Raw genomic sequence first — 27,380 nt, 5'->3', positions numbered from 1 at the left:
TTTAACTATCAGGTCATTCCGGGTGCTCCTAACCACCAGGTCATAACAGGAGCCCACCGAGTATTTCTTTCTGGCATCTTCTGACGCCTGTGTGTCTATGGTGGTAAGCTAGAATCCTTGCCAGCGCTCTCTTCCATCCTCAGGCTCCCTGTGTCTTTGCCATGCCTGCCCTGTGTCTCCGCCGTGCCTGCCCTGTGTATTTGCCTGCCTGCCCTGTGTCTCTGCCGTGCATGCCCTGTGTCTCTGCCGTGCTTGCCCTGTGTCTCTGCCGTGCCTGCCCTGTGATTCAGCCGTGACTGCCTTGTGTCTCAGCCGTGACTTCCCTGCGTCTCTGCTGTGAGAACCCGGTGTATAGTCTTGTCCGCCAGTTCCGCCCTTATCTGCCAGTCTCTACTATTTTTCGTTTTATCTTTTGTAGCATCGTACCGTTTAGTGTCTGGTTCCCCGGATTACACTCATCTCACATATTTCCAGTTCTCCCTGCGCCTGTCCACTCTGTTCATTCCCCAGTATCTTCTCTTGACCTGCCTGTAGTCGCCCCTTTGGCTCTAGCTGTTGTGTCTCCATCCCCCTTGGGCCTGCCCCTAATGCTCCCTATATAGGGGGTGGTTCCATCTGGCGCGCTCGCCCTCGGGGGGCTCTAGAGCTACGACCCAGAAGGTCCACTCTCAGGTTCCTATCTAGAATCCTAAAAGGGGCATTACCAGTGTGAACCAAGCAATGACTGACATTGTGTTCTCATAATCACACACAGCTCTGCAGTGAGATCAAAACTAACAGTACAGCAGAGCTCTGCCTCGTCTCATTACAAATATTTGCATCAGCATTTGTTCTCTCATAGTGCTGTAAATCATGCTGCGGAGCTGTGCTAAATTATAAACAACATAGTACAGCTACAGCAGAGTTGTACCTTCATTACAAGCACAATAAAAACATTTGCAGTGGTCCCCTAACAATTCTGTCAGCTCTGCTACACTGCCCTTCCCCCACACTGGCTGCTTGTGAGGCGGAAACTGAAGTGCTGTGTGAGGACAACTGCAAATATTTGTAATAACACAAACTTCACTTCTGCTGTACTGTGTTAGCTCTGCTGTCCTGTTCTCACTGCAGAGCGGTGTGTGATTATGACAGCAGACTGTCAGTCAATACATGTCTCACACTGGTAACCTCCCCTTTCAGGTAAAATGATCTCTGGAGGCAGATTCTCATGCAGATTAGTGTCCGGCCCATAGTCCTGAACAGCTCATTTACATAAAAGAAAAATAGAATTAGACTTACCGGTAATTTGGTTTCTAGGAACCTTCCACGACAGCAGTATCGGAGGATGTCTCCCCGCTCTAATAGGGGACAGGAAACAAAGAGGTTAAATACCCCTCCCCTTCCTGCAACCACCAGTGTTTTTTTCTGGACACAGTAGCATGTATAGTTGCCACTTAAGTGCAGGAATCATCCAATAAGAATATCAGATAGGGAGAGAAATTAGTGCGGTCGTGGAAGGTTCCTAGAAACTGAATTACCGGTAAGTCTAATTTTATTTTCTCCAGTCACCTTCCACGACAGCAGTATCGGAGTAATGCCAGCAGCTAATTTCTTAGAGAGGGACAACTGCCTGCAGAACGCGTTGGCCAAATGATAGGTCCCTATTGAAATTTAGTCTGTAATGCCTGGTAAATGTATGGACTGACGACCAGGTGGCGGCTCTGCATATCTGCTCAGACGATGCGTTCCCTCTCTGCCCAGGAAGTCGAAACTGAACGGGTGGAGTGGGCTTTCAGGGGGCACAAGCTTCTGGGATGAATATGCAAGACAAATGGCCTGTTTGATCCAGTTAGCGATCATACTTTTAGCTGCTTTTTTGCCTTTATTCCGTCCTGACAACTGGACGAATGGGTTTTGGTCTATCCTCCAAACTTCCGTCTGTTGGAGGCAGAAAAGGACCACCCTGCGGACATCCAGGGTGTGAAAGGCTTCTTCCTTCGGATTACAGGGATTTGGGCAGAATGAGGGTAGAACGATATCCTGACTTCTGTGGAAGTCTGAGACCACCTTAGGCATAAAGGAAGGGTCTAGCTTAAGGATTATGCCATCCATGGTTATGGTTAAGTATGACTCCTGTACTGACAAAGCCTGTAGCTCTCCTACTGTATACGCCTAGCGTTAGTGATTGATACTAGGAAGACAGTCTTAAAGGTACCGTTACACTTGGCAATTTACCAACGATCACAACCAGCGATACGACCTGGCCGTGATCGTTGGTAAGTCGTTGTGTGGTCGCTGGAGAGCTGTCACACAGACAGCTCTCCAGCGACCAACGATGCCGAAGTCCCCGGGTAACCAGGGTAAACATCGGGTTACTAAGCGCAGGGCCGCGCTTAGTAACCTGATATGTACCCTGGTTACCATTGTAAATGTAAAAAAAACCCAAAAAACTACATACTCACATTCCGGTGTCTGTCACGTCCCTCGCCGTCAGCTTCCCGCACTGACTGAGCGCCGGATGTAAAGCACAGAACAGCGGTGACGTCACCGCTGTGCTCTGCTTTACGGCCGGCCGCCGCTGACACAGTCAGTGCGGGAAGCTGACGCCGGGGGACGTGACAGACAACGGAATGTGAGTATGTACTGTTTTTCTTTTTTTAACTTTTACAATGGTAACCAGGGTAAATATCGTGTTAGTAAGCACGGCCCTGCGCTTAGTAACCCAATATTTACCCTGGTTACCAGTGAACACATCGCTGGATCGGCGTCACACACGCCGATTCAGCGATGACAGCGGGTGATCAGCGACCAAAAAAAAAGGTCCTGATCATTTCCAGCGACCAACAATCTCCCAGCAGGGGCCTGATCGTTGGTCGCTGTCACACAAAACGATTTTGTTAACGATATCGTTGCTACATCACAAAAAGCAACGATATTGTTAACCCCTTTCTGACATTAGACGTACTATCCCGTCGAGGTGGGGTGGGCCACTATGACCACCGACGGGATAGTATGTCATACGCGATCGGCCGCGCTCACGGGGGGAGCGCGGCCGATCGTCAGCTGCCTATCGCAGCTGACATCCGGCACTATGTGCCAGGAGCGGTCACGGACCGCTCCCGGCACATTAACCCCCGGCATACCGCGATCAAACATGATCGTGATGTGCCGGTGGTACAGGGAAGCATCGCGCAGGGAGGGGGCTCTCTGTGGGCTTCCCTGAGCCCCCCGCAGCAACGCGATGTGATCGCGTTGCTGCAAGAGTCTCTCTACCTCCCTCCCTGCTCCAGGACCGGATACAAGATGGCCGCGGCATCCGGGTCCTGCAGGGAGTGAGGTGGCTTCACACAGCCTGCTCAGAGCAGGCACTGTGAAGCCTGCAGTGCTGTAAGTCAGATCGGTGATTTTAAAAAATGTTCCAAATGTGAAAAAAATTAAAAAAAATCCTAAATAATGAAAAAAATATATATATATTATCCCCATAAATACATTTCTTTATCTAAATAAAAAAAAACAATAAAAGTACACATATTTAGTATCGCCGCGTCCGTAACAGTCCGACCTATAAAACTGGCCCACTAGTTAACCCCTTCAGTAAACACCGTAAGAAAAAAAAAAACACGAGGCAAAAAACAACGCTTTATTATCATACCACCGAACAAAAAGTGGAATAACACCCCCCTTCATCACCCCCTTAGTTAGGGAAAAATTAAAAAAATGTATTTATTTCCAGTTTCCCATTAGGGCTAGGGTTAGGGCTAGGGTTGGGGCTAGGGTTGGGGCTAGGGTTAAGGCTACAGTTAGGGTTGGGGCTAAAGTTAGGGTTAGGGTTGGGGCTAAAGTTAGGGTTAGGGTTGGGGTTAAGGTTAGGGTTGGGATTACATTTACGGTTGGGAATCGGGTTGGGATTAGGGGTGTGTCAGGGTTAGAGGTGTGGTTAGGGTTACTGTTGGGATTAGGGTTAGGGGTGTGTTTGGATTAGGGTTTCAGTTATAATTTGGGGGGGTTCCACTGTTTAGGCACATCAGGGGCTCTCCAAACGCGACATGGTGTCCGATCTCAATTCCAGCCAATTCTGCGTTGAAAAAGTAAAACAGTGCTCCTTCCCTTCCGAGATCTCCCGTGTGCCCAAACAGGGGTTTACCCCAACATATGCAGTATCAGCGTACTCAGGACAAATAGGACAACAACTTTTGGGGTCGAATTTCACCTCTTACCCTCGGGAAAATACAAATCTGGGGGCTAAAAAATAATTTTTTGGGGACAGTTTTTTTTTTATTTTCACGGCTCTGCGTTACAAACTGTAGTGAAATATTTGGGGGTTCAAAGCTCTCACAACACATCTAGATGAGTTCCTTAGGGGGTCTAGTTTCCAAAATGGTGTCACTTGTGGGGGGTTTCAATGTTTAGGCACGTCAGTGGCTCTCCAAATGCAACATGGCGTCCCATCTCAATTCCAGTCAATTTTGCATTGAAAAGTCAAATGGCGCTCCTTCGTTTCCGAGCTCTGTCATGCGCCCAAACAGTGGGGTATCGGTGTACTCAGGACAAATTGTACAGCAACTTTTAGGGTCCATTTTCTCCTGTTACCCTTGGTAAAATAAAACAAATTGGAGCTGAAGTAAATTTTTTGGGAAAAAAAGTTAAATGTTCATTTTTAAACATTCCAAAAATTCCTGTGAAGCACCAGAAGGGTTAATAAACTTCTTGAATATGGTTTTGAGCACCTTGAGGGGTGCAGTTTTAAGAATGGTGTCACACTTGGGTATTTTCTATCATATAGACCCCTCAAAATTACTTCAAATGAGATGTGGTCCCTAAAAAAAATGGTGTTGTAAAAATGAGAAATTGCTGGTCAACTTTTAACCCTTATAACTCCCTAACAAAAAAAAAATTTGGTTCCAAAATTGTGCTGATGTAAAGTAGACATGTGGGAAATGTTACTTATTAAGTATTTTGTGTGACATATCTCTGTGATTTAATTGCATAAAAATTCAAAGTTGGAAAATTGCAAAATTTTCATAATTTTCGCCATATTTCCATTTTTTTCACAAATAAACACAGGAACTATCAAAGAATTTTTACCACTATCATGAAGTACAATATGTCACGAGAAAACAATGTCAGAATCACTGGGATCCGTTGAAGCATTCCAGAGTTATAACCTCATAAAGGTACAGTGGTCAGAATTGTAAAAATCGGCCCGGTCATTAACGTGCAAACCACCCTTGGGGGTAAAGGGGTTAAATAAATCGTTATGTGTGACGGTACCTTAAGGGTCAGGATTTTTAGGCTGATAAGGGTTCAAAGGAGTCCCCGGTCAGACTATTTAGGACAAGGTTCAAATCCCAAGGAGGGGTCTGGACATGGAGCCTGAGCGAATCCTAGTTGCAGATATCATGAAACGTCTAACCCAACGGTGGCTTGCTAAATCCTGATCAAAGAAAGAACTAAGTGCCGACACCTGAACCTTTAGGGTACTAGGTGAGAGCCCTAGATCCAGTTCCTTCTGGAGAAATTCTAAGATTTGTGCAATATTGGGATGGAATGGATCGGGTTCGTTTGGGAAACACCAAGGATGATTTTTTTTTCAAAATCTTGCCATAGATGGCATTGGTTATTGGTTTCCTACTTTTTTGTAGGGTCTGAATTACGTCATCTGAGAGACCTCTGGCTCTCAGAATCTCTGCCTCAGTAACCAGGCCGCCAGTTTCAACTTGTGTAAGTCTGGGTGTAGCAGAGGTCCCTGCTGAAGGAGGTCGACTATCTGGGGTAAAAGTATTGGGCCTTCTAGAGAAATGTCTGTCAATGCGCCCTACCAGCCACATCGGTGCTACCAGAATCGTTGTGACTCGGTCTGCCCGGATCTTTTGTAGTGTTCTTGGTAACATAGGAATTTGCGGGAAGGAGTATGCTAGAGCAAACTTCCAAGGATCAGAGAAGGCATCCAGTCCCTGTGGTTCGCTTGAGGGGTTGAGGGAGAAGAAAGTGCTTGACTTCGTGTTCTGACTGTTGGCAAACAGATCCACGTTGGGGCTTCCCCACCTCCGGACCAAGGATAGGAATACCTCTTGGTTTAGAGACCATTCTCCAGGATGGAAATCTCCTGCTGAGGAAGTCCGCCTGGGTATTGTCTGATCCCTTTATGTGCACTGCCGTGATGGACAGGAGGTGTTTTTCTGCCCAGGAAAAAATCCTTGCAGCGGTTAATTTCAGGCTGGTGTATTTCATGCCTCCCTGGTGTCAGAGGTAGGCCACTGTAGTCATGTTGTCGGGCATTACACGTACATGGTGACCTTGGATGAGGATAGATGCGGCTTTTAGCGCCTCTTCCACCGCTTTTAGTTCCCTCAGATTTGAGGAGCTAGACCTGATGTTTGGGGGCCACAACCCCTGGAAGTGGGAACCTTCTACTATGGCGCCCCAGCCTCTCTGGCTTGCATCCGTTGTGAGCACCTTCAGAGGAAGTCGATCCCAGCTGACTCACTGTTGAAGGTTCTGGGAGTTCAGCCACCATGAAAGGGAGGATTTTACGTGAGTGGGGAGAGGAATCATCCTGGTTAATGCATTCTGGCATCCTTTTGAATGCATCAAGATGTGGGACTGAAGGACTTTTGTGTGTGCCTGGGCCCAGGAGACTGCTTGGATGCATGATGTCAATGAACCCAGGATTGACATCGAGTCTCTTAAGGTCGGGGTCCTCTGATTCCTGAATCTGGAAATCCTGTGGACGAGATCGAGTTGACGGTCCCTGGGAAAGAAGGACATTCATTCCCCTCAGTCCAGAAGAACTCCTAAGAATTTTTTCCTCGAAGATGGATGGAGATCTTCAATTCAATCGATTCTCCAAGTTCGGAATCCACCCCAGGGATCCCAGGATATCCAGGACCTTCGTCACATCCAGATTCAGATGAGGAATGGATGGAGCGACAAAAAGAAAATCGTCTAGATACGGGATGATACAGATCCCCTGTTGTCGGATGAAAATCACTGCTTCTAACATGATCTTGGTAAAGACCCGTGGAGCTGACGAAACTCCGAATGGAAGGACATTGAATTGATAATGGCTGACTCGATGGTCTTGGGATGCAAATCTGTGGAACTTCCTTTGGTCAGGATGTATCGACACATGATAGTATGCGTTTCTCAGATCTACCCTAGCCATTACCCAGTCCAGACCAATAAGCGGGATTGCTGATCTGATTGATTCCATTTTGAATCTTTGATTTTTAATCACCTGATTTAGAGGTTTCAGGTTTATGATGATCCGGTGTTTCCCAGAGGGCTTTTTTTTTTTTTTACCAAAAATAGGTGAGAATAGTGACCCTCTCCCATTTCCTGATATGGTACCCGGGAGATTACTCCTGCCTGAAGCAGACCGTGAAGATCTGCAATCAGGGATTCTCGAAGGTGTGGGGACTGTAGGGAGGTAATTGTTAAACGGTGAGGAGGAGGACTCTCGAATTCTAACCTCAGTCCTTCCTGTATGGTACGCAGGACCCAATGATTTGTGGTGATGGTCTGCCACTGGGAGAGAAAGCCCGAGAGTCGGCCCCCGAACAGAGAGAAGTGATTGCTTCTCAGGGGTCAGCTGGGTTTGGGGGATGTTCCTGGTTTTAGCCCCTTTGGGGTAGCTCCACCGACCCGTTTTACCTTTACCCCTGTAATCTCTCTGGGGAGCTTGCTCACGGGGGGGACGAAAAAAAGCGTTTCCTAGAGCTTCTCTGCTCCGGAAGAGCTTTCTTTTTATCTGTAGCCTTGTCTAACATCTCATCAAGGACCGGCCCAAACATATAATGTCCCTGAAAGGGAATACCACACAGTTTGGACTTGGAAGTAATGTCACCTCCCCAGGATTTAAGCCATAGAGCTCTCCTAGCTGAATTGGAGAGAACTGCAGACCTAGCAGCTTCCCTGTACAGACTCAGTGGAAGCATCCGCAAGGAACCCTATTGCCTTCTGGAGAAGTGGTATAGAGTTTAGTATCTCTTCCCTTGATGTCCCCTGAGAAAGGAGATTCTCTAAAGTACGTAGCCAGAGAAATAGGGATCTGGCAACACATGTTGAGACCACATTTGTTTTCAGTAGATTAGTAGATGTGTCCCAGGATTTCCTTAACAAGCTCTTGATTTTCCGATCCATAGGATCTTTGAGCGGAGATGAATCCTCAAAGGGAAGAGACTTTTTTTTGGTTACCCTGGACACCTGTACATCTACTTTAGGTATTTCCCATAAAGAACAGTCCCCATCAAGAGGGAAATTATTATTTAATTCTGACGAGACACTCACCTTTCTCAGGTAGGCCCCACTCATGAAGGAGAAGATTTTTAATGTTTTCATGTATAGGGAACCCCTTCAGGGTTCTGGGCTTTAACCCCCCAAACATGTCATCCTGAACGGAGTGGCTCGCTACCTCCTACTCCACCCTCATGGTGCCCCTCACCATGGAAATTAGCTCTTCCATATCTTCGGAAGAAAAAAGATATTTTTTATTATCTGATCTGGGGGTGGAAGTAGAACCCTCATTCTCCCAAATGTCCTCTGAACCCGAGGTACGGATCTCGCCTAAGTCAGAGTCAGAATCCACAGGAGCAAACCTCCTTTTCTTAGGAGGAGGTGGCTGTGGTATCGGGGCCTGGGAAAGGCCCGCCATAGAGGACTGGACCTCCTGTCTGATGAGGGTTCTGATGCTGTCCAGAAGAGAGGGCTGTTCATTACGCAGCAGTTCATCAGTGCATGGTTGGCAGAGCTTTTTCTTATAAGTGGAGGGTAGCTTGGACGCACATGAACCACACTTGCGGCTGGGCATCTTATCCTTTTTAGGGGCAGGGACCTTGTCTCCCTAAAACGAGAGAGAAAGGTGACTAAGACACTTTATAATTAACTGGACAGCAAGGGACCTCATCCACTACTTACAATAGGAGGGTGAACGCTGGGCTCTGCAGAAGCAGAGTGCAGGGGTTTGTCGCCATCCATACAGTCAGTCAGTCACCAGTCATAGAGGGACATAGACAGATGGGCCTTACCTGGAGGCTTTCCCCCCGACCAGGAATATATATACGTATCAAGGTCACCAGCGAGTTTAGTGCTCCTCCTCCCCCCTAGGGTCTGTAGGGGGTGATGCAAGCAACGCCCGTCATGGCTGCCGTAGGATCAGGACGCCGGCCGGCGCATGCGTGCGCTCCAGCGCATAGGGATGAAACCGGAAGTTCGGACGCGCCACTTCCGGTGCGCGCGCGCGGCCTCCGACAGCAGCGAGGAGGGAGGAGAAACCCGAAAACAATAGGAGGACCCCGATGCACTTCACCGCCCTGCTTTACCCCCCGAGGAGGAGCAGGAAGTGCGGGATAGGGGTCCCAAGTCACGCGGAAGACGCAGAGATGGGAGCAGTCACAGGAGGAGGAGAGTGGAGCCCGCGACCTCGACTGCCCGGCACATGCAGGTAACAGCGCTCCCGATCGCCGGCCACGGCAGCACTATTGGAAAACCTTTGGAAAACCTCTTCATGCCCCATAGGGGACAGGAAAAACACTGGTGGTTGCAGGAAGGGGAGGGGTATTTAACCCCTTTGTTTCCTGTCCCCTATTAACCCCTTCATGACCCAGCCTATTTTGACCTTAAAGACCTTGCCGTTTTTTGCAATTCTGACCAGTGTCCCTTTATGAGGTAATAACTCAGGAACGCTTCAATGGATCCTAGCGGTTCTGAGATAGTTTTTTCGTGACATATTGGGCTTCATGTTAGTGGTAAATTTAGGTCAATAAATTCTGTGTTTATTTGTGATAAAAACGGAAATTTGGCGAAAATTTTGAAAATTTCGCAATTTTCACATTTTGAATTTTTATTCTGTTAAACCAGAGAGTTATGTGACACAAAATAGTTAATAAAAAACATTTCCCACACGTCTACTTTACATCAGCACAATTTTGGAAACAAAATGTTTTTTTGCTAGGAAGTTATAAGGGTTAAAATTTGACCAGCGATTTCTCATTTTTACAACGAAATTTACAAAACCATTTTTTTTTAGGGACCACCTCACATTTGAAGTCAGTTTGAGGGGTCTATATGGCTGAAAATACCCAAAAGTGACACCATTCTAAAAACTGCACCCCTCAAGGTGCACAAAACCATATTCAAGAAGTTTATTAACCCTTCAGGTGCTTCACAGCAGCAGAAGCAACATGGAAGGAAAAAATGAACATTTAACTTTTTAGTCAAAAAAATGATTTTTCAGCAACAATTTTTTTGTTTTCCCAATGGTAAAAGGAGAAACTGAACAACGAAAGTTGTTGTCCAATTTGTCCTGAGTACGCTGATACCTCATATGTGGGGGTAAACCACTGTTTGGGCGCACGGCAGGGCTTGGAAGGGAAGGAGCGCCATTTGACTTTTTGAATGAAAAATTGGCTGCACTCTTTAGCGGACACCATGTCACGTTTGGAGAGCCCCCGTGTGCCTAAAAATTGGAGCTCCCCCACAAGTGACCCCATTTTGGAAACCAGACGCCCCAAGAAACTTAACTAGATGCACAGTGAGCCCTTTAAACCCCCAGGTGCTTCACAAATTGATCCGTAAAAATGAAAAAGTACTTTTTTTTCACAAAAAAATTCTTTTAGCTTCAATTTTTTCATTTTCACATAGACAACAGGATAAAATGGATCCTAAAATTTGTTGGGCACTTTCTCCTGAGTACACCGATACCTCACATGTGGGGGTAAACCACTGTTTGGGCACATGGTAAGGCTCGGAAGGGAAGGCGCGCCTTTTGACTTTTTGAATGGAAAATTAGCTCCAATTATTAGCGGACACCATGTCGCGTTTGGAGAGCCCCTGTGTGCCTATGCATTGGAGCTCCCCCACAAGTGACCCCATTTTGGAAACTAGACCCCCCAAGGAACTTCTCTAGATGCATACTGAGCACTTTAAACCCCCAGGTGCTTCACAGAAGTTTATAATGCAGAGCCATGAAAATAAAAAATAATTTTTCTTTTCTCAAAAATGATTTTTTAGCCTGGAATTTCCTATTTTGCCAATGGTAATAGGAGAATTGGACCACAAGTGTTGTTGTCCAGTTTGTCCTGAGTACGCAGATACCCCATATGTGGGGGTAAACCACTGTTTGGGCGCACGGCAGGGCTCAGAAGGGAAGGCACGCCATTTGGCTTTTTAACTGGAAAATTAGCTCCAATCATTAGCGGACACCATGTCGCGTTTGGAGAGCCCCTGTGTGCCTAAACATTGGAGATCCCCCACAAATGACCCCATTTTGGAAACTAGACCCCCAAAGGAACTAATCTAGATGTGTGGTGAGCACTTTGAACCCTCAAGTGCTTCACAGAAGTTTATAACGCAGAGCCATGACAATAAAAATATAAATTTCTTTTCTCAAAAATGTTTTTAGCCCGCAATTTTTTATTTTCCCAAGGGTAACAGGAGAAATTTGACCCCAAAAGTTGTTGTCCAGTTTCTCCTGAGTACGCTGATACCCCATATGTGGGGGTAAACCACTGTTTAGGCACATGCTGGGGCTCGGAAGTGAAGTAGTGACGTTTTGAAATGCAGACTTTGATGGAATGCTCTGCGGGCGTCACGTTGCATTTGCAGAGCCCCTGATGTGGCTAAACAGTAGAAACCCCCCACAAGTGACCCCATTTTGGAAACTAGACCCTGAAAGGAACTTATCTAGATGTGAGGTGAGCACTTTGAACCCCCAAGTGCTTCACAGAAGTTCATAACACAGAGCAGTGAAAATAATAAATACGTTTTCTTTCCTCAAAAATAATTATTTAGCCCAGAATTTTTTAATTTTCCCAAGGGTAACAGGAGAAATTTGACCCCAATATTTGTTGTCCAGTTTCTCCTGAGTACGGTGATACCCCATGTGTGGGGGTAAACTACTATTTGGGCACTTGCCGGGGCTCGGAAGTGAAGTAGTGACGTTTTGAAATACAGACTTTGATGGAATGCTCTACGGGCGTCACGTTGCGTTTGCAGAGCCCCTGATGTGACTAAACAGTAGAAACCCCCCACAAGTGACCCCATTTTGGAAACTAGACCCCGAAATGAAATTATCTAGATATGTGGTGAGCACTTTCAACCCCCAAGTGCTTCACAGAAGTTTGTAACGCAGAGCTGTGAAAATAATAAATACGTTTTCTTTCCTCAAAAATAATTTTTTAGCCCAGAATTTTTTATTTTCCCAAGGGTTGCAGGAGAAATTGGACCACAAAAGTTGTTGTCCAGTTTCTCCTGAGTAAGCTGATACCCCATGTGTGGGGGTAAACCACTGTTTGGGCACACGTCGAGGCTCAGAAGGGAAGTAGTGACTTTTGAAATGCAGACTTTGATGGAATGGTCTGCGGGCGTCACGTTGCGTTTGCAGAGCCCCTGGTGTGCCTAAACAGTAGAAACCCCCCACAAGTGACCCCATTTTGGAAACTAGACCCCCAAAGGAACTTATCTAGATATGTGGTGAGCACTTTGAACCCCCAAGTGCTTCACAGACGTTTACAACGCAGAGCCATGAAAATAAAAAATCATTTTTCTTTCCTCAAAAATGATGTTTTAGCAAGCAATTTTTTATTTTCTCAAGGGTAACAGGAGAAATTGGACCCCAGTAATTGTTGCGCAGTTTGTCCTGAGTACGCTGTTACCCCATATGTGGGGGTAAACCACTGTTTGGGCACACGTCGGGGCTCGGAAGTGAGGGAGCACCATTTGACTTTTTGAATACAAGATTGGCTGGAATCAATGGTGGCGCCATGTTGCGTTTGGAGACCCCCTGATGTGCCTAAACAGTGGAAACCCCTCAATTCTAACTCCAACACTAACTCCAACACACCCCTAACCCTTATCCCAACTGTAGCCGTAACCCTAATCACAACCCTAACCCCAACACACCCCTAACCACAACCCTAACCCCAACACACCCCTAACCCTAATTCCAACCCAACCCTAACCCTAAGGCTATGTGCCAACGTTGCGGATTCGTATGAGATTTTTCAGCACCATTTTTGAAAAATCCGTGGGTAAAAGGCACTGCGTTTTACCTGCGGATTTACTGCGGATTGCCAGTGTTTTTTGTGCGGATTTCACCTGTGGATTCCTATTGAGGAACAGGTGTAAAACGCTGTGGAATCCGCACAAAGAATTGACATGCTGCAGAAAATACAACGCAGCGTTTCCGCGTGGTATTTTCCGCACCATGGGCACAGTGGATTTGGTTTTCCATATGTTTACATGGTACTGTAAACCTGATGGAACTCTGCTGCGGATCCGCAGCCAAATCCACACCATGTGCACATAGCCTAATTCTAAAGGTATGTGCACACGCTGCGGAAAACGCTGCGGATCCGCAGCAGTTTCCCATGAGTTTACAGTTCAATGTAAACCTATGGGAAACAAAAATCGCTGTACACATGCTTTGGAAAAACTGCACGGAAACGCAGGGGTTTACATTCCGCAGCATGTCACTTCTTTCTGCGGATTCCGCAGCGGTTTTACAACTGCTCCAATAGAAAATCGCATTTGTAAAACCGCAGTGAAATGCACAGAAAAACCGCGGTAAATCCACAGCGGTTTAGCACTGCGGATTTATCAAATCCTCTGCGGAAAAATCCGCAGAGGACCAGAATACGTGTGCACATCCCGAACCCTAACCCTACCCCTAACCCTACACCCCTAACTAACCCTACCCCTACCCCTAACCCTACCACTAGTTCTTACCCCAACCTTAGTGGGGGAAAAAAAAAATTCTTTATTTTTTTTATTGTCCCTACCTATGGGGGTGACAAAGGGGGGGGGGGTTATTTACTATTTTTTTTATTTTGATCATGCGCCCGCCATTTTGGAAGATGGCGGTGCCCAGGAAAGAAGACGGACGGACCCCGGGAGGCTAGGTAAGTATAAGGGGGGGGGGGAGATCAGGGCACGGGGGGGCGTCGGAGCACGGGGGGGTGGATCGGAGCATGGGGGGGTGGATCGGAACACGGGGGGTGGATTGGAGCACGGGGTGGGGGATCGCTGTGCTGGGGGTGGATCGGAGCACGGGGGGGATCGCTGTGCGGGGGGATCGGAGTGCGGGGGGGTTTGATTGGAGCACGGGGGTGTGATTGGAGCACGGGGGGAGCGGACAGGAGGACGGGGGAGCGGAGCACAGGACGGAGGGGAGCGGACCACAGATCGGAGGGCTGGGGGGGCGATCGGTGGGGTGGGGTGGGGGCACATTAGTGTTTCCAGCCATGGTCGATGATATTGCAGCATCGGCCATGGCTGGATTGTAATATTTCACCAGTTTTTTAGGTGAAATATTACAAATCGCTCTGATTGGCAGTTTCACTTTCAACAGCCAATCAGAGCGATCGTAGCCAAGGGGGGGTGAAGCCACCCCCCCTGGGCTAAACTACCACTCCCCCTGTCCCTGCAGTTTGGGTGAAATGGGAGTTAACCCTTTCACCCGATCTGCAGGGACACGATCTTTCCATGACGCCACATAGGCGTCATGGGTCGGATTGGCACCGACTTTCATGACGCCTACGTGGCGTCATGGGTCGGGAAGGGGTTAAGGCAGGGAGACATCCTCCAATACTGCTGTCATGGAAGGTGACTGGAGAAAAAATGGATTTCTCTGAATAAGACATCAGATCGCAGATATCAAGTTGTCATTGTATTCAGCTTCCTATGACCTACATGCCCATATAGACGGCTTAGGAGGATCGATCCTTCTGACAGATGCCCTTTAGTCCAATTCATTCAATTCCATACAAATCAGAATATAAGAATGGAAAAATATAGGAATATAAAACATTTTTACAGTTTCATCAGCTCCAAGCTACTTTCAGGTATTAATGTACTGTCCGCATTAAACACTGTGGCATGATATTGTGGCTTTCCATCCACAGGGCAGTGCCATGATTAGAAAATTTTAAAAAAAATCACATCTAATATGCAACTTTTCAAATGTTGTTCTCAATCATCTTGGTGATTCTAAATTAAAAAACTATATAATAATTTTAATAATAATCATTTTATTTATACAGCGCCAACAAATTCCGCCGCACTTTACTATTCTAGATTATCAAATCAATTACTGTAATTTTCAACACTGTTAAAAAAATGTAATACAGCTTTACACTTACCAATGTGATAAAGGCCAATCCAATCTGTGGGATCTACTTCTTCTTTTATATCCCAGAAGATGATAAGTTGCTGCGAGTGCCCCAAGACGTACTCATACATGCTGGCTGTCAGGCTGGAGCGGCTGTCAGATGTCACCAGGTCAGTGTCACTGTTGGCCCGCTGAATGTTCAAGTTTTCACTCATTGTGCTTTGTGATGCAAAACTTTGAAGATTTTCTGGACTTAGCGTATATCGTAGCTGAGGGGTGCGCCTTCGAACAAAAAGTAGATGATCCCGAGCAGAGCTGGCCATCATACAAAACGGAGTCTCAAAGGTCTGAAATGTAAAAAAAAAACAACCAAATAATCAGCATTTTATTCATTACAGTCACAATATTAACGAACATAAAAAATAATGTGCAATAGTTAACAATGGCTGTATAAAGAAAGAAACAAAACATTTTTAATTTTAATTTTGTAATAACAGGATTTAGGCTATGTGCACACGTTGCGGATTGGTGTGCGGATTTTTCCGCACAGTGTTTGCAAAATCCGCAGGTAAAACACACTGCGGATTACCTGCGGTTTTTGTGCAAATTCCACCTGCGGTTTTACTCCGCAGAATGTGCACTGCGGATTTTGTTTTCCATACGTTTACATGGTACTGTACACCGCATGGAAAACTGCTGCGAATCCGCAACGTGTGCACATAGCCTCAACACCTTAAAGACTAGGCCAAACGTTTGAAATCTGACCCATATCACTTGATCCAGAGATTGTTTTTTCGTGACATTTTGTACTTCCTGATAGTAGTAAATTTTCTTTGATATGACTTGCGTTGAAAAAAACGAAAATGTCAAAAATTTAAAAAATGTTGCAGTTTTCAAACTTTGAATTCATATGCCCTTAAATCAGAGTCCTGTCACCAAAAATAGTTAAGAAATAATATTTCCTACATGTCTAATTTACATCAGCATAATTTTTGAACCATATTTTTTTTTTATTAGGAAGTCAGAAGGGTTAAAAGTAGACCAGCGATTTCTCACTTTTCCAACAAAATTTACAAAACTATTTTTTTAGGGACCACATCACATTTGAAGTGACTTTGAGAGGCCTATATGACATAAAACACCCAAAAGTGACACCATTCTAAAAACTGCACCCCTCAAGTCCTCAAAACCACATTCAAGAAGTTTATTAACCATTCAGGTGCTTCACAGGATACTAAAGCAATATAGAAGGAAAAAATTTACATTTTACTTTTTTTCACAAAAATTTTACTTTTACTCCAATTTGGTTTTTTTCACAAGGGTAACAGGAAAAAAAAAATGGACCCCAAAATTTATTATGCAATTTCTCCTGAGTGCGCACAATAAATAACAGGTGAAATCGGACCCCATAACTTGTTATGCAATTTCTCCCAAATACAATGATACCCCATATGTGGTCAAAAATGTCTGCTTGGGCACATGGCAGGGCAAGGAAAGGAAAGAGCGCTATTTGTCTGGGATAAATTGTGAATGCCATGTCGCATTTGGAGAGACCCTTACATGCAAAAACAGCAGAAACTCCCCACAAATGTCCCAATTTCGAAAACTAGACACGTCGAAAAATTTGGGGTGTATGGAGCATTTTAACCCGCAGGCGATTCTCAAAACTTTATAACATTTATATGTGAGAACAAAAAATATATATATTTTCCACTAAAATGCTGTTTTAGCACCAAATTTATAATTTCCACTTGGGGTAATGGGAGAAATTAGACCCCACAATTTGTTATGCAAAAGTGGTAGTACCTCATATGTTGTTGAACACTACTGTTGGCGCACAAGGCGGGGATTGGATGGGAAGGAGCACTACTTAGCTTTTAGAACTCAGATTTTATTTGAATAGACTGTGGGCTGCATTAGCTGAGCCCTTGCGGTGCCAGAACAGCAGAAACCCCCCAGGTGACCCCATATTGGAAACTTCACTGCATCAGGAATTCATCTAGGGGTGTAGTGAGTATTTTGAACCCATTGGTTCCTCACAGAATTTTATAACATTGAGATGTAGAAATATGACATTTTAGTTGTAAAAATATAATCTTTATATTTGTTGCAAATTTGTCAGGTACACAAGGGTTAATAGGTGAAAATAGACCCCATAATTTATTGCGCAATTTCTCCTGAACACAGTGATGCTCCATATGTTGTCAGAAATTACTTTCGGGCCACACGTCAGGACTGAGAAGGACGGAGAACTATTTGGCTTTTTGAGCACAGATTTTGCGAGGGAGACGGGTGAGTATTTTAAGAACAGCGGGCGGGCGCACAGGGGGTGGAAGGGGGGTGAGGACATGGACCTTTATTTTAAACACGAGAAACAAAAAAAAGGATTATTCATATCTTCTTTACAGCAAACGCTGCTGCAGAGAAGATATGAATCGCGGCTTCAGCACCAGATGCAGGGGACAGCGCTAAACTTTAGCGCTGTCTCCTTTCACGGTGTGTGTGGTAGCCAGTGGGCACACGTGTGCCGCACGTGTGCCACACTGATGTGCCACAGAAACGCACGGGCACGGATAATTCCGGTACCGATTTTTCCGGTACCGGAATTATCTGGACGTGTGGGACTGCCCTAAAGTGAATGGTGTCATTCAAAAGTACAACTCGTCCCACATAAAAAAAATCAATTACATGGGCAGAAAAATAAAAGCGTTATGGGAAGAAAGGGAGGAAAAAACTTAAAAACGCAAAAACAGAAAATAGCCATGCTGGAAAGAGGTTAAAGTTAAACTTCACACTAGTCACTGTGTTGCACCAATAAAGCGTTAACTTAATTTTATGGGTAGAAATATGGCATTTTCCAAACCAATATCGTTTTATTGAGGATTTTTTGTTATTTCTGTACAATAAATAAATTCTGAAGAAATAAACCATTCGTTTTTGTATCTCCAGACTACAGACCTATATGTTTCGTCATTTTCCATCATCGGAGCTGACGAATTGTACTCTTGGTATCACTTTGTGGTGCATATGGCTTTTTTCATTACGCTTTGGGGAGAAAAATTAAAAAAACGTAAATGTAAAAAAATCCCACAACAAAAAACAGCAACAAGTCTAGATTTCAATTATTTATTCCTCTAATCACCATTCACCATTTTGTATAATTTACTTATCTTTATTGTTTTTATTATGTGGGTTAACAAGATTCCAATATCAAATTTATATAGTTTTTAAAAATGTACTGATACTTTTTAACGAAACATTAAAAAAAAAAACAATTTTTGGTTTCTATATTCTGATATTTTATCTTTTATATATTTTATCTTTTATATGTTTTATCTGATACCTTTTTATTTTTCTGTACTCAGACCCCTTTAAGTGCTTAATTATTAGTTGTGAATGACAACATTCATCTTCCCTTATACTGAAAAACGGGAGAAAAATTCTAAATGTGGTGAAATTAAAAATAAAATAAATCCTCCATTTGTTTTTTTTATTATTATTTTAGTGGTAGAAAAAAAAAATCTGAAATTTGTATAACAAAAATGGTATGTCTCGCCATTTTTAATGGGGGGAAAAAAATCTGTTCTTTCCAGTCCCAGCACATATGGTTGCGTATTACAGCCAGCTCCTGGGCAACTAACATCTCATCAGGATGTAAAGCAGTGTCCGCTAGCGGCAGGGGTTAAGGAGATCAAATGAACCTGATGTCTTTTGGGCTATGCTCCATTGTAAAAACACACACCTGGAACAAAGGAAAACCATCTCACTACTGCCACCTAGTGAAGATACCTACAGCATTCAACAAGCCACACTGCTCTGCAGGCATGAAGGAGGACTCCGAAACAGCTAATGTAGAGAGTAGTTTGCTTTGGAGAAAATCCTCAGTCATTACACAGTTTGTTAATGGGTCAAACATTGACTTACAAAGTAGCCATCTCCACTAAGTGGCACGACTTGTTTTCTTTTCTTCCTGCCTACATCTTTTTCCGAGGAAGAGCTCTACCTCCTTAGGACTCCTGACCAGAGCCATAATACACTGAGCATAGGCTCCAGATATGACTGAGTACTATTGATCTAGTCTCTTGACAAAGCCCCAAATATCTGCACAAATAAAAGAATTTTCCATCTTTACTATAAGGAGAATGCAGATTAGAATATTTGGTGTCCGCACCATGAGCAGTGCCTGCCGCACATCACACATTAGCCTTTACTACTCGCAAGTCCATCTGATAACAATGGGCGATAAGTAATGTTTAGTTTTAGTGATCAGGAGAGGAACTGTGCAAGATCCGGAACCCAGGGTGTTCTCTGTGGCTCTTACATCACTTTGTTGTAGCCCTGCTCTTTTCATACAGTCAGGTCCAGATTACCAGCTATATTCATAGTAGGAGATTGTTATTTCATCACGTCTGCCATCATCTACAGGTCCTTCTCAAAAAATTAGCATATAGTGTTAAATTTCATTATTTACCATAATGTAATGATTACAATTAAACTTTCATATATTATAGATTCATTATCCACCAACTGAAATTTGTCAGGTCTTTTATTGTTTTAATACTGATGATTTTGGCATACAACTCCTGATAACCCAAAAAACCTGTCTCAATAAATTAGCATATCAAGAAAAGGTTCTCTAAACGACCTATTACCCTAATCTTCTGAATCAACTAATTAACTCTAAACACATGCAAAAGATACCTGAGGCTTTTATAAACTCCCTGCCTGGTTCATTACTCAAAACCCCCATCATGGGTAAGACTAGCGACCTGACAGATGTCAAGAAGGCCATCATTGACACCCTCAAGCAAGAGGGTAAGACCCAGAAAGAAATTTCTCAACAAATAGGCTGTTCCCAGAGTGCTGTATCAAGGCACCTCAATGGTAAGTCTGTTGGAAGGAAACAATGTGGCAGAAAACGCTGTACAACGAGAAGAGGAGACCGGACCCTGAGGAAGATTGTGGAGAAGGACCGATTCCAGACCTTGGGGAACCTGAGGAAGCAGTGGACTGAGTCTGGTGTGGAAACATCCAGAGCCACCGTGCACAGGCGTGTGCAGGAAATGGGCTACAGGTGCCGCATTCCCCAGGTAAAGCCACTTTTGAACCATAAACAGCGGCAGAGGCGCCTGACCTGGGCTACAGAGAAGCAGCACTGGACTGTTGCTAAGTGGTCCCAAGTACTTTTTTCTGATGAAAGCAAATTTTGCATGTCATTCGGAAATCAAGGTGCCAGAGTCTGGAGGAAGACTGGGGAGAAGGAAATGCCAAAATGCCTGAAGTCCAGTGTCAAGTACCCACAGTCAGTGATGGTGTGGGGTGCCATGTCAGCTGCTGGTGTTGGTCCACTGTGTTTCATCAAGGGCAGGGTCAATGCAGCTAGCTATCAGGAGACTTTGGAGCACTTCATGCTTCCATCGGCTGAAATGCTTTATGGAGATGAAGATTTCATTTTTCAGCACGACCTGGCACCTGCTCACAGTGCCAAAACCACTTGTAAATGGTTTACTGACCATGGTATTACTGTGCTCAATTGGCCTGCCAACTCTCCTGACCTGAACCCCATAGAGAATCTGTGGGATATTGTGAAGAGAAAGTTGAGAGACGCAAGACCCAACACTCTGGATGAGCTTAAGGCCGCTATTGAAGCATCCTGGGCCTCCATAACATCTCAGCAGTGTCACAGGCTGATTGCCTCCATGCCACGCCGCATTGAAGCAGTCATTTCTGCCAAAGGATTCCCGACCAAGTATTGAGTGCATAACTGAACATTATTATTTGTTGGTTTTTTTGTTTGTTATTAAAAAACACTTTTATTTGATTGGATGGGTGAAATATGCTAATTTATTGAGACAAGTTTTTTGGGTTATCAGGAGTTGTATGCCAAAATCATCAGTATTAAAACAATAAAAGACCTGACAAATTTCAGTTGGTGGATAATGAATCTATAATATATGAAAGTTTAATTGTAATCATTACATTATGGTAAATAATGAAATTTAACACTATATGCTAATTTTTTGAGAAGGACCTGTACACTTTCCCGCATTCTTTCAATCATTAGCACACTTTAAACATAACCGTATGCCACTCAGTCAGAGACCTCAATCAGCGCATGTGCCTCATTTTCCCAACTTCCACAGCAGTGAAAACGATGGAAAGTGAGGGAACTCGACCGACATTTTGTAAGAGCCCGGAGGCCGTGGCAGCCTTGCACCACCAGACACTCCATCATCCCAGCCTGGAGCCCACGGCATTGTCCCAATCGTGCTGCCGCCAGCTTCCTGCAGCAGAGACCCTGCCTCCTCGGACAATGCTCCATCACCGCAAACCCCCCTCCCCCCCTCACAGCCGGTAAGCTACCGTAAAAGCGTACTATAAGACAGTCCACCATTTTATTAAGAATTTTTTTTCCTTTTTCCTATTTTCCTCCACAAAATTGGGGGAAGGGTGGGGGTTCTTATTGTTCGTTGCGTCTTATAAGCCGCAAAATAAAGTACCGTAACTACATTTATTGCCATTTCCGGTGGGGCGCTTTCTCTTGGCCTGCAGTTTGTAGTGTAGTTCTTGAGCGTCTCTCTTGATTGTCCAGCAAAATCGCCAGGCTCTGCTTGCCATCATACCTTTTCTGAACGACTAAATTTTCTCATGGTGCTGGCAATGATCTCCTTGCGCTCCCTGCAGTGACGTGTGGAAAATACAGCTTCAATGACCAGCAGTGAACTCTATGACATTTCCGCTAGGCACAGTAGCTGCACTTGCAGCATCTCATTCTCCCATGATTTTCAGCCTGGATGGTCGCATCATGCCATCGTCCAAGTTGTAAACCTAATATTTCAGACATGGATTACAACTTGGGACAGTATTGCTAAACATCACTTCAAACAGGTGAGGGATATGTTTTTTTATTTTCTGTGTTTTTATTGTTTGTTTTTTACAGGGGACAAGGGCTTCAATAGAATGGGTGTAAAACGAGTATAACTTTGTTTCTTTATTTTTAAATAAATTTGTAAAACATGTGGATTTTTATTTCAGATAAATGACTTTATTCAGGGTGTATCTTTTTTACAATATGACTATGGAGTTAGTAATGGATAGGCATCTTATAGACGAACTATACCGCTTGTTCCCAGGTGACGGTACGTGTTGTAAAGATGACACACAGATGTCATCCGTGCGTCAGTGTGCACATGTGTGGCACGCATTTTGTCTGTTATGCACAAAAAATTTGACATCTGCAGGTTTTTCACATGCACACACAGTCCGTGTGAAAAATGTGACGTACCCACCACCATTGAATACAATGGGTGTACGTATGTCTGTATTTGCAGCCCTTAAAAAACAGACCACATACAGACATAAAAAACGAACATGTGAACAAGGACTTAAAACTATTCCACGCTGCCTTCTCGACAGCCTGAAGTACATCATCGAACTGAATGTCCTTGTAAAGCTCCCTAATCTGTGGGCCAACAAAGATACCCTCTATCAACTTTCCATGACTTAATCAAGGAAATGTTGATGTCAAATACTTGAACCCTTCACTGTCTTGTTGCTCTTTACAGCGTTTTTCATTAGTTCTAGTTTGCTGTGTAACAGAGGGAGTAAAATTTTCTCAGAATCAACCAATGATGGACTTTGTACATTTTTGTACCTGGCTGAAGAGTCTCTCTTCCCTGGATATTGGAAACCTAATACACCTTAATATGAAAAAATATCTTCGCTTACAAACATTTATTGCATTACAATTCTCCAAGATTGACACTTGTAAAATAAAAACTAGAGCCAATTCTCAATTTTATCTGTCATTTTAGTTTTCAGCAGTATCAAATATATACAAACTAGCTACTTTTGTTCATTGTCCAATTTTGTTGTTGAACAGTGATATCAGAAAAGCTGGGAAAAGACAACAGGCCTCGGAGCAGACAGCACATGTCACCACGGCTTGGTGTGGAGCCTCATGGTATGCTTGCTGCCTCATCTCTCCAGGCACTTTCTATTAAACATTTATTCTATATACTTTACCACTCAATGCTGCCAGTCTTCTTTCAGAAATGCTTGACTGGCATTTTCCAGGGAGCGATGCACACCTATACTGAAAATAATCCTTTCTTTATTGTCCTGAATGGGGAAAAAGAATGTATAACCTATATGCCTAGAGCACCTTCAGTTGAGGGAAGCATCTGATGAGACATTTCTAGAAAAGCAGCCTTTCAAAGCACTTACTGAAATTGATTTCTCATGCACAAAGCAAAATACATCATGTAAGTGTGCTTTGGTCCTAACCAAATATCCACTTTTAGTGTCTTAAAGGCGTTGTCCAGTCTTTGGCTTTATGTGTGCAGTCACTATATGACTGCAGACTTCTGAATCCTGACAGTGTTCTCTATTCCCGCTGTCAGGATTCACTGGTGTTGCTGGTGACAGTGGGTGACCACATGACTGCAAGTATGTGATTTGCATACATGTTATCATTTGCCAACTATACTTTCTCAGCCTGTCTCAATTCACTTGCATTAAGAGGCCGAACACGTCTAGTCAGAATGTGACCGGAAGTATGCAAATTAGGGATGAGCGAGTATAATCGTGGGTATTAGGTACTCGGCAAGTACCGGTAATTAAGTACTCGTGGTACTCGGAAAATAGCAAGTACTATTCGGATCTCCCGCCCAGCATAGTATGAGTGTGTGTGTGTAATATATATATATATATATATACATATATATACATATACATATATATATATATATATATATATATACATATATTATATATATATATATATATATATATATATATATATATATATATATATATATATATATATATATACATATATATGAAAAAAGCACAATCAAATGAAAAAAACTGAACTTTAATGCCTGAACGGCGTGGCAACGTTTCGGATGTAATATCCTTTCTCAAAAAAAATCACAGTAATAAGCAAGTGCTAGTCAAATACTATACAGATGATCAGGTTTTAAATAGACTTGTTCAATGTGCAAGTAGCCCATGTGTTTCTGGTTCTATAATTGTTCTCTTGTTTCTAGAAAACTGGGGAGTCCATCACTCCTTTGTGGGATATTTGCATTTGAGCTGTTCCATCCTGCATGTCCACATGGATGTTCCTTCTCTGAACCCTGCTAATACAGGTACTATACAGATGATCAGGTTTTTAAATACATCAGATAGGGATTATATACATTAGATAGGACTGCACTATAAGGGTATACCTTGACGATTGGTGGAGCAGCTTAGTATACATTTTTTTTTGCAAAAAAAAAAGTATCAACTAAATACCCTGTTTTTTCCCATCCTTTGACTAGCACTTGCTTATTACTGTGATTTTTTGTACAACAGAGTATTTTTGACCTCACTGTGCTCGTTTGTATCTTCAAGTTTCTTGATGGTGTGAACAGGTTCCTACAGACTTGTTCAATGTGCAAGTAGCCAGTGTGTTTCTAGGCAGAACTTAATAGCCTAGAGAGGGACCATGGTTATTGCCCCCCGGCTAAAAACATCTGCCCCCAGCCACCCCAGAAAAGGGGAATCTGTAAGGCCGGGGTCACAATAGAGCGAGAGGCTCAAAAACAAGGCATTGCACACGGACCAGTGTTTCTCTATGGGGCAGCTTCCATCAGTTGTATATTTCTCAGCCATATTTTACGGGATGAGAAAATCTCAGCATACTGCGATTGTCAGCGTATTCCTACAAAATTACGCCAGTGAAAATCTATGGGGGCGAGAAAAATACGGATTACACACGAACCACGCGTCTGCCTTGCGAGAAATACCCAAGACTTTTCCAGGCGACAGGAAATGGGCCAAGCCATTATCAGGAAGCTTAGACATGCTAATTAGCTCAAAAAACGCTCCAGACATCCCGGAAGAACGCCTCCACGGAGTCCTGCAGCATGTCTACATTTATCAATGTAGAGATGCTTATTCAATAGAAAAAAATAAACGGCAATAAGCCGCAGCCAGCTCACCAACCAGACCATAGATAATTGCGCACGGAGATTCGTCCAGACCAAGACGCCAAGCAATTGCAGTATACGAAAACGTGGAAACTCCAGCTCCAATAAAATGGCAAAATTCTTTATTAGTCCAACTTCTTTAAAAAGGACATCCTTACAAAGTAACAAGGACGCAGGTGGTTACATGAATATAGGCAACGCGTTTCGATCACACGGGATATTATTCATGCAACAAATAAGTTCACTCATGTTTTGAAAATAATATTATTAACTGCACTAAATAACAGGTTTTCACACTATCCCCTTAAATCCTAGTATGCGGTTTTTTTCCTATTATTAGTAATTAAGATTATGTTTAAAAAATACAGCTTACTGGGCCACATGACTATGTAAAATCTCAATAAACTTGTTGATCCACTGTGCGCAATGACCTTATACATTATTATTGTCTGTCATTGCAGTGGAAGATGTTATGAGACGCTGGCGCAGCATCCGCGATCAATACATGCGGGAACGTCAGCAGCGGGCCAGGAGTGGTGATGCCGAATCGACAAAGAGGAAATACATTTATTTTGACCACCTGGCATTTCTGGCTCCCAGTATGGATCTCAGACCGTAAGTTCATACATCACAACACAATACACATATGTTTTTTAGGGTCATATGTTTTTTTTTAAATCAAATTTCTTAACAGAACTCAGTCCAACCTCACTGAGAGGGAGACAGGGTCGGATTCTGAGGCCATTATAGATCCGGTCGGGGAAGGTGAAGAGGTGGCTGGCCCATCTTCTCAGTCTTCCAGCTGCATCCTCCAAGTTACTCCTGCACCAGCACCAGTAGCTCCACCTGTACTAGCACCCATTAGCTTGGAAGAACCAGGCAACAGCAGCAGCCCTACTGTTCCTCTGGAGGCCTCCCCACAGCCTGCTGTCATATCCCGCCGTGGGCGACGAAGGCAAGAGAACCCTGCCTCTGATACCAGGAAGGCATGTGGACATGGGGTTTCTCAATTACCTGGCCAGGGCTGCCCAGGATGAGGGTGAGGAGGCATACTCCCGCAGTTTGTCTCGGTACCTTGGTCCCCTATCCAATGAGGTGAGGCTACATGTGCGAGGGTCCATACAGATCCTCATTGATGCATGCACACACCCCCAATACCCCATATGAGGTCTTTGAGTTCTTGGAGAAGTGGCAGCTGTCACCCCGTAACCTGCTGAGACTTCAACCAAACCCACAAGTGCATGGTCAAAATGGATCTGACGCACCTCCTCCACGGGTGCCTACAACTCAACCCATTATCCCCCCAAAACCAACCATGGCAACAACAGGCCCAAATTGCATTCTATAACCAACCTGCCCAATATGGCCACTTGTACAGACCCAGTGTTGGAGGCTGGTCCCAACCTGGGTTTGCACGACAAGGCCATAATGGGGGGTATGAGTCACGTGGGTTCCACAATCCCCAGAGTCTCAACTCCAATTTCCATATGGTCACTTTGCAACTCAGCAATCTGACCCTGGCAAAAACATACAGCATGGCCAAGATTATGCACCCACACAGGGTGAAGGACAATTTGGCCAACAAAGACAGCAAGAAAGAGGCTGGACTCCCGCCATCACCTCTACCAAGTTACCAAAATCTATAATTTTGTTTTTATATTTTATTTTGCTATTGAAAAATAATATTGTTTCTTTGTTATGTTTCTGGACATGTAAAAAATGGGTATGGCCAAATTTCTATGGCCACAAAAGCCACATGAGTTCAATATGGTTTTGAGTACAAAATATTCGGGTTTTGGCTTTATAAAAAAATTTAAAAATGCCAATTTTTGTCTCTTACAATAATTACAAGAATCAAAATTAAATCCAAAACCATCTATTACATAAATCAAATGAACACACACAACAACTTAAATAAAAAAATTATATTTATATACACAAACATTTTAAACTTATAACAGAAACAGCATGCTCTTGCCAGGGAGTATCACCCTGAGGTGTGACAAAATAATTTGTGAAAATATCACATACTTTCAGTCCAGAAACCGGACGACGCTGAGGGATCACATGTGGTCTAAGCCTACTCACATTGCCCAACACACCTTCAGCACCATCAGATGATGAGCATTCATGAAGACGGGTGAAGTTATGTAGAACCACACATGCTTTGATGACCTCATTTACGTTGGCTTCACTCAGCTGAATGGCTGACTGGAGGACCCGCCATTTGGCACAAAGAATGCCAAAGGCGCACTCCACCAGACGCCGTGCGCGTGATAGGCACAAGTTAAAGATCCTACGCGGGTGGTCCAGGTTTC

General features: G+C 44.0%; 1 protein-coding gene across 2 annotated transcripts in view; it reads right to left on the bottom strand.

The window, feature by feature from the left end:
• Nucleotides 1-27,380, bottom strand: part of HECW2 (HECT, C2 and WW domain containing E3 ubiquitin protein ligase 2) — a 378,118-nt gene that overhangs the window by 235,143 nt on the left and 115,595 nt on the right. For both annotated transcript variants that reach the window (XM_069733887.1, XM_069733888.1), the window contains one exon: nucleotides 15,117-15,432. In XM_069733887.1, the coding sequence (XP_069589988.1) occupies nucleotides 15,117-15,411 (295 nt within the window). In that variant the 5' untranslated portion in view covers nucleotides 15,412-15,432. The remainder of the gene's footprint in view (nucleotides 1-15,116; nucleotides 15,433-27,380) is intronic.

The sequence above is a fragment of the Ranitomeya imitator genome, chromosome 7, assembly GCF_032444005.1.
Source record: "Ranitomeya imitator isolate aRanImi1 chromosome 7, aRanImi1.pri, whole genome shotgun sequence".
NCBI lineage: Eukaryota > Metazoa > Chordata > Amphibia > Anura > Dendrobatidae > Ranitomeya > Ranitomeya imitator.
This window is presented reverse-complemented; position numbering and strand designations above follow the sequence as displayed.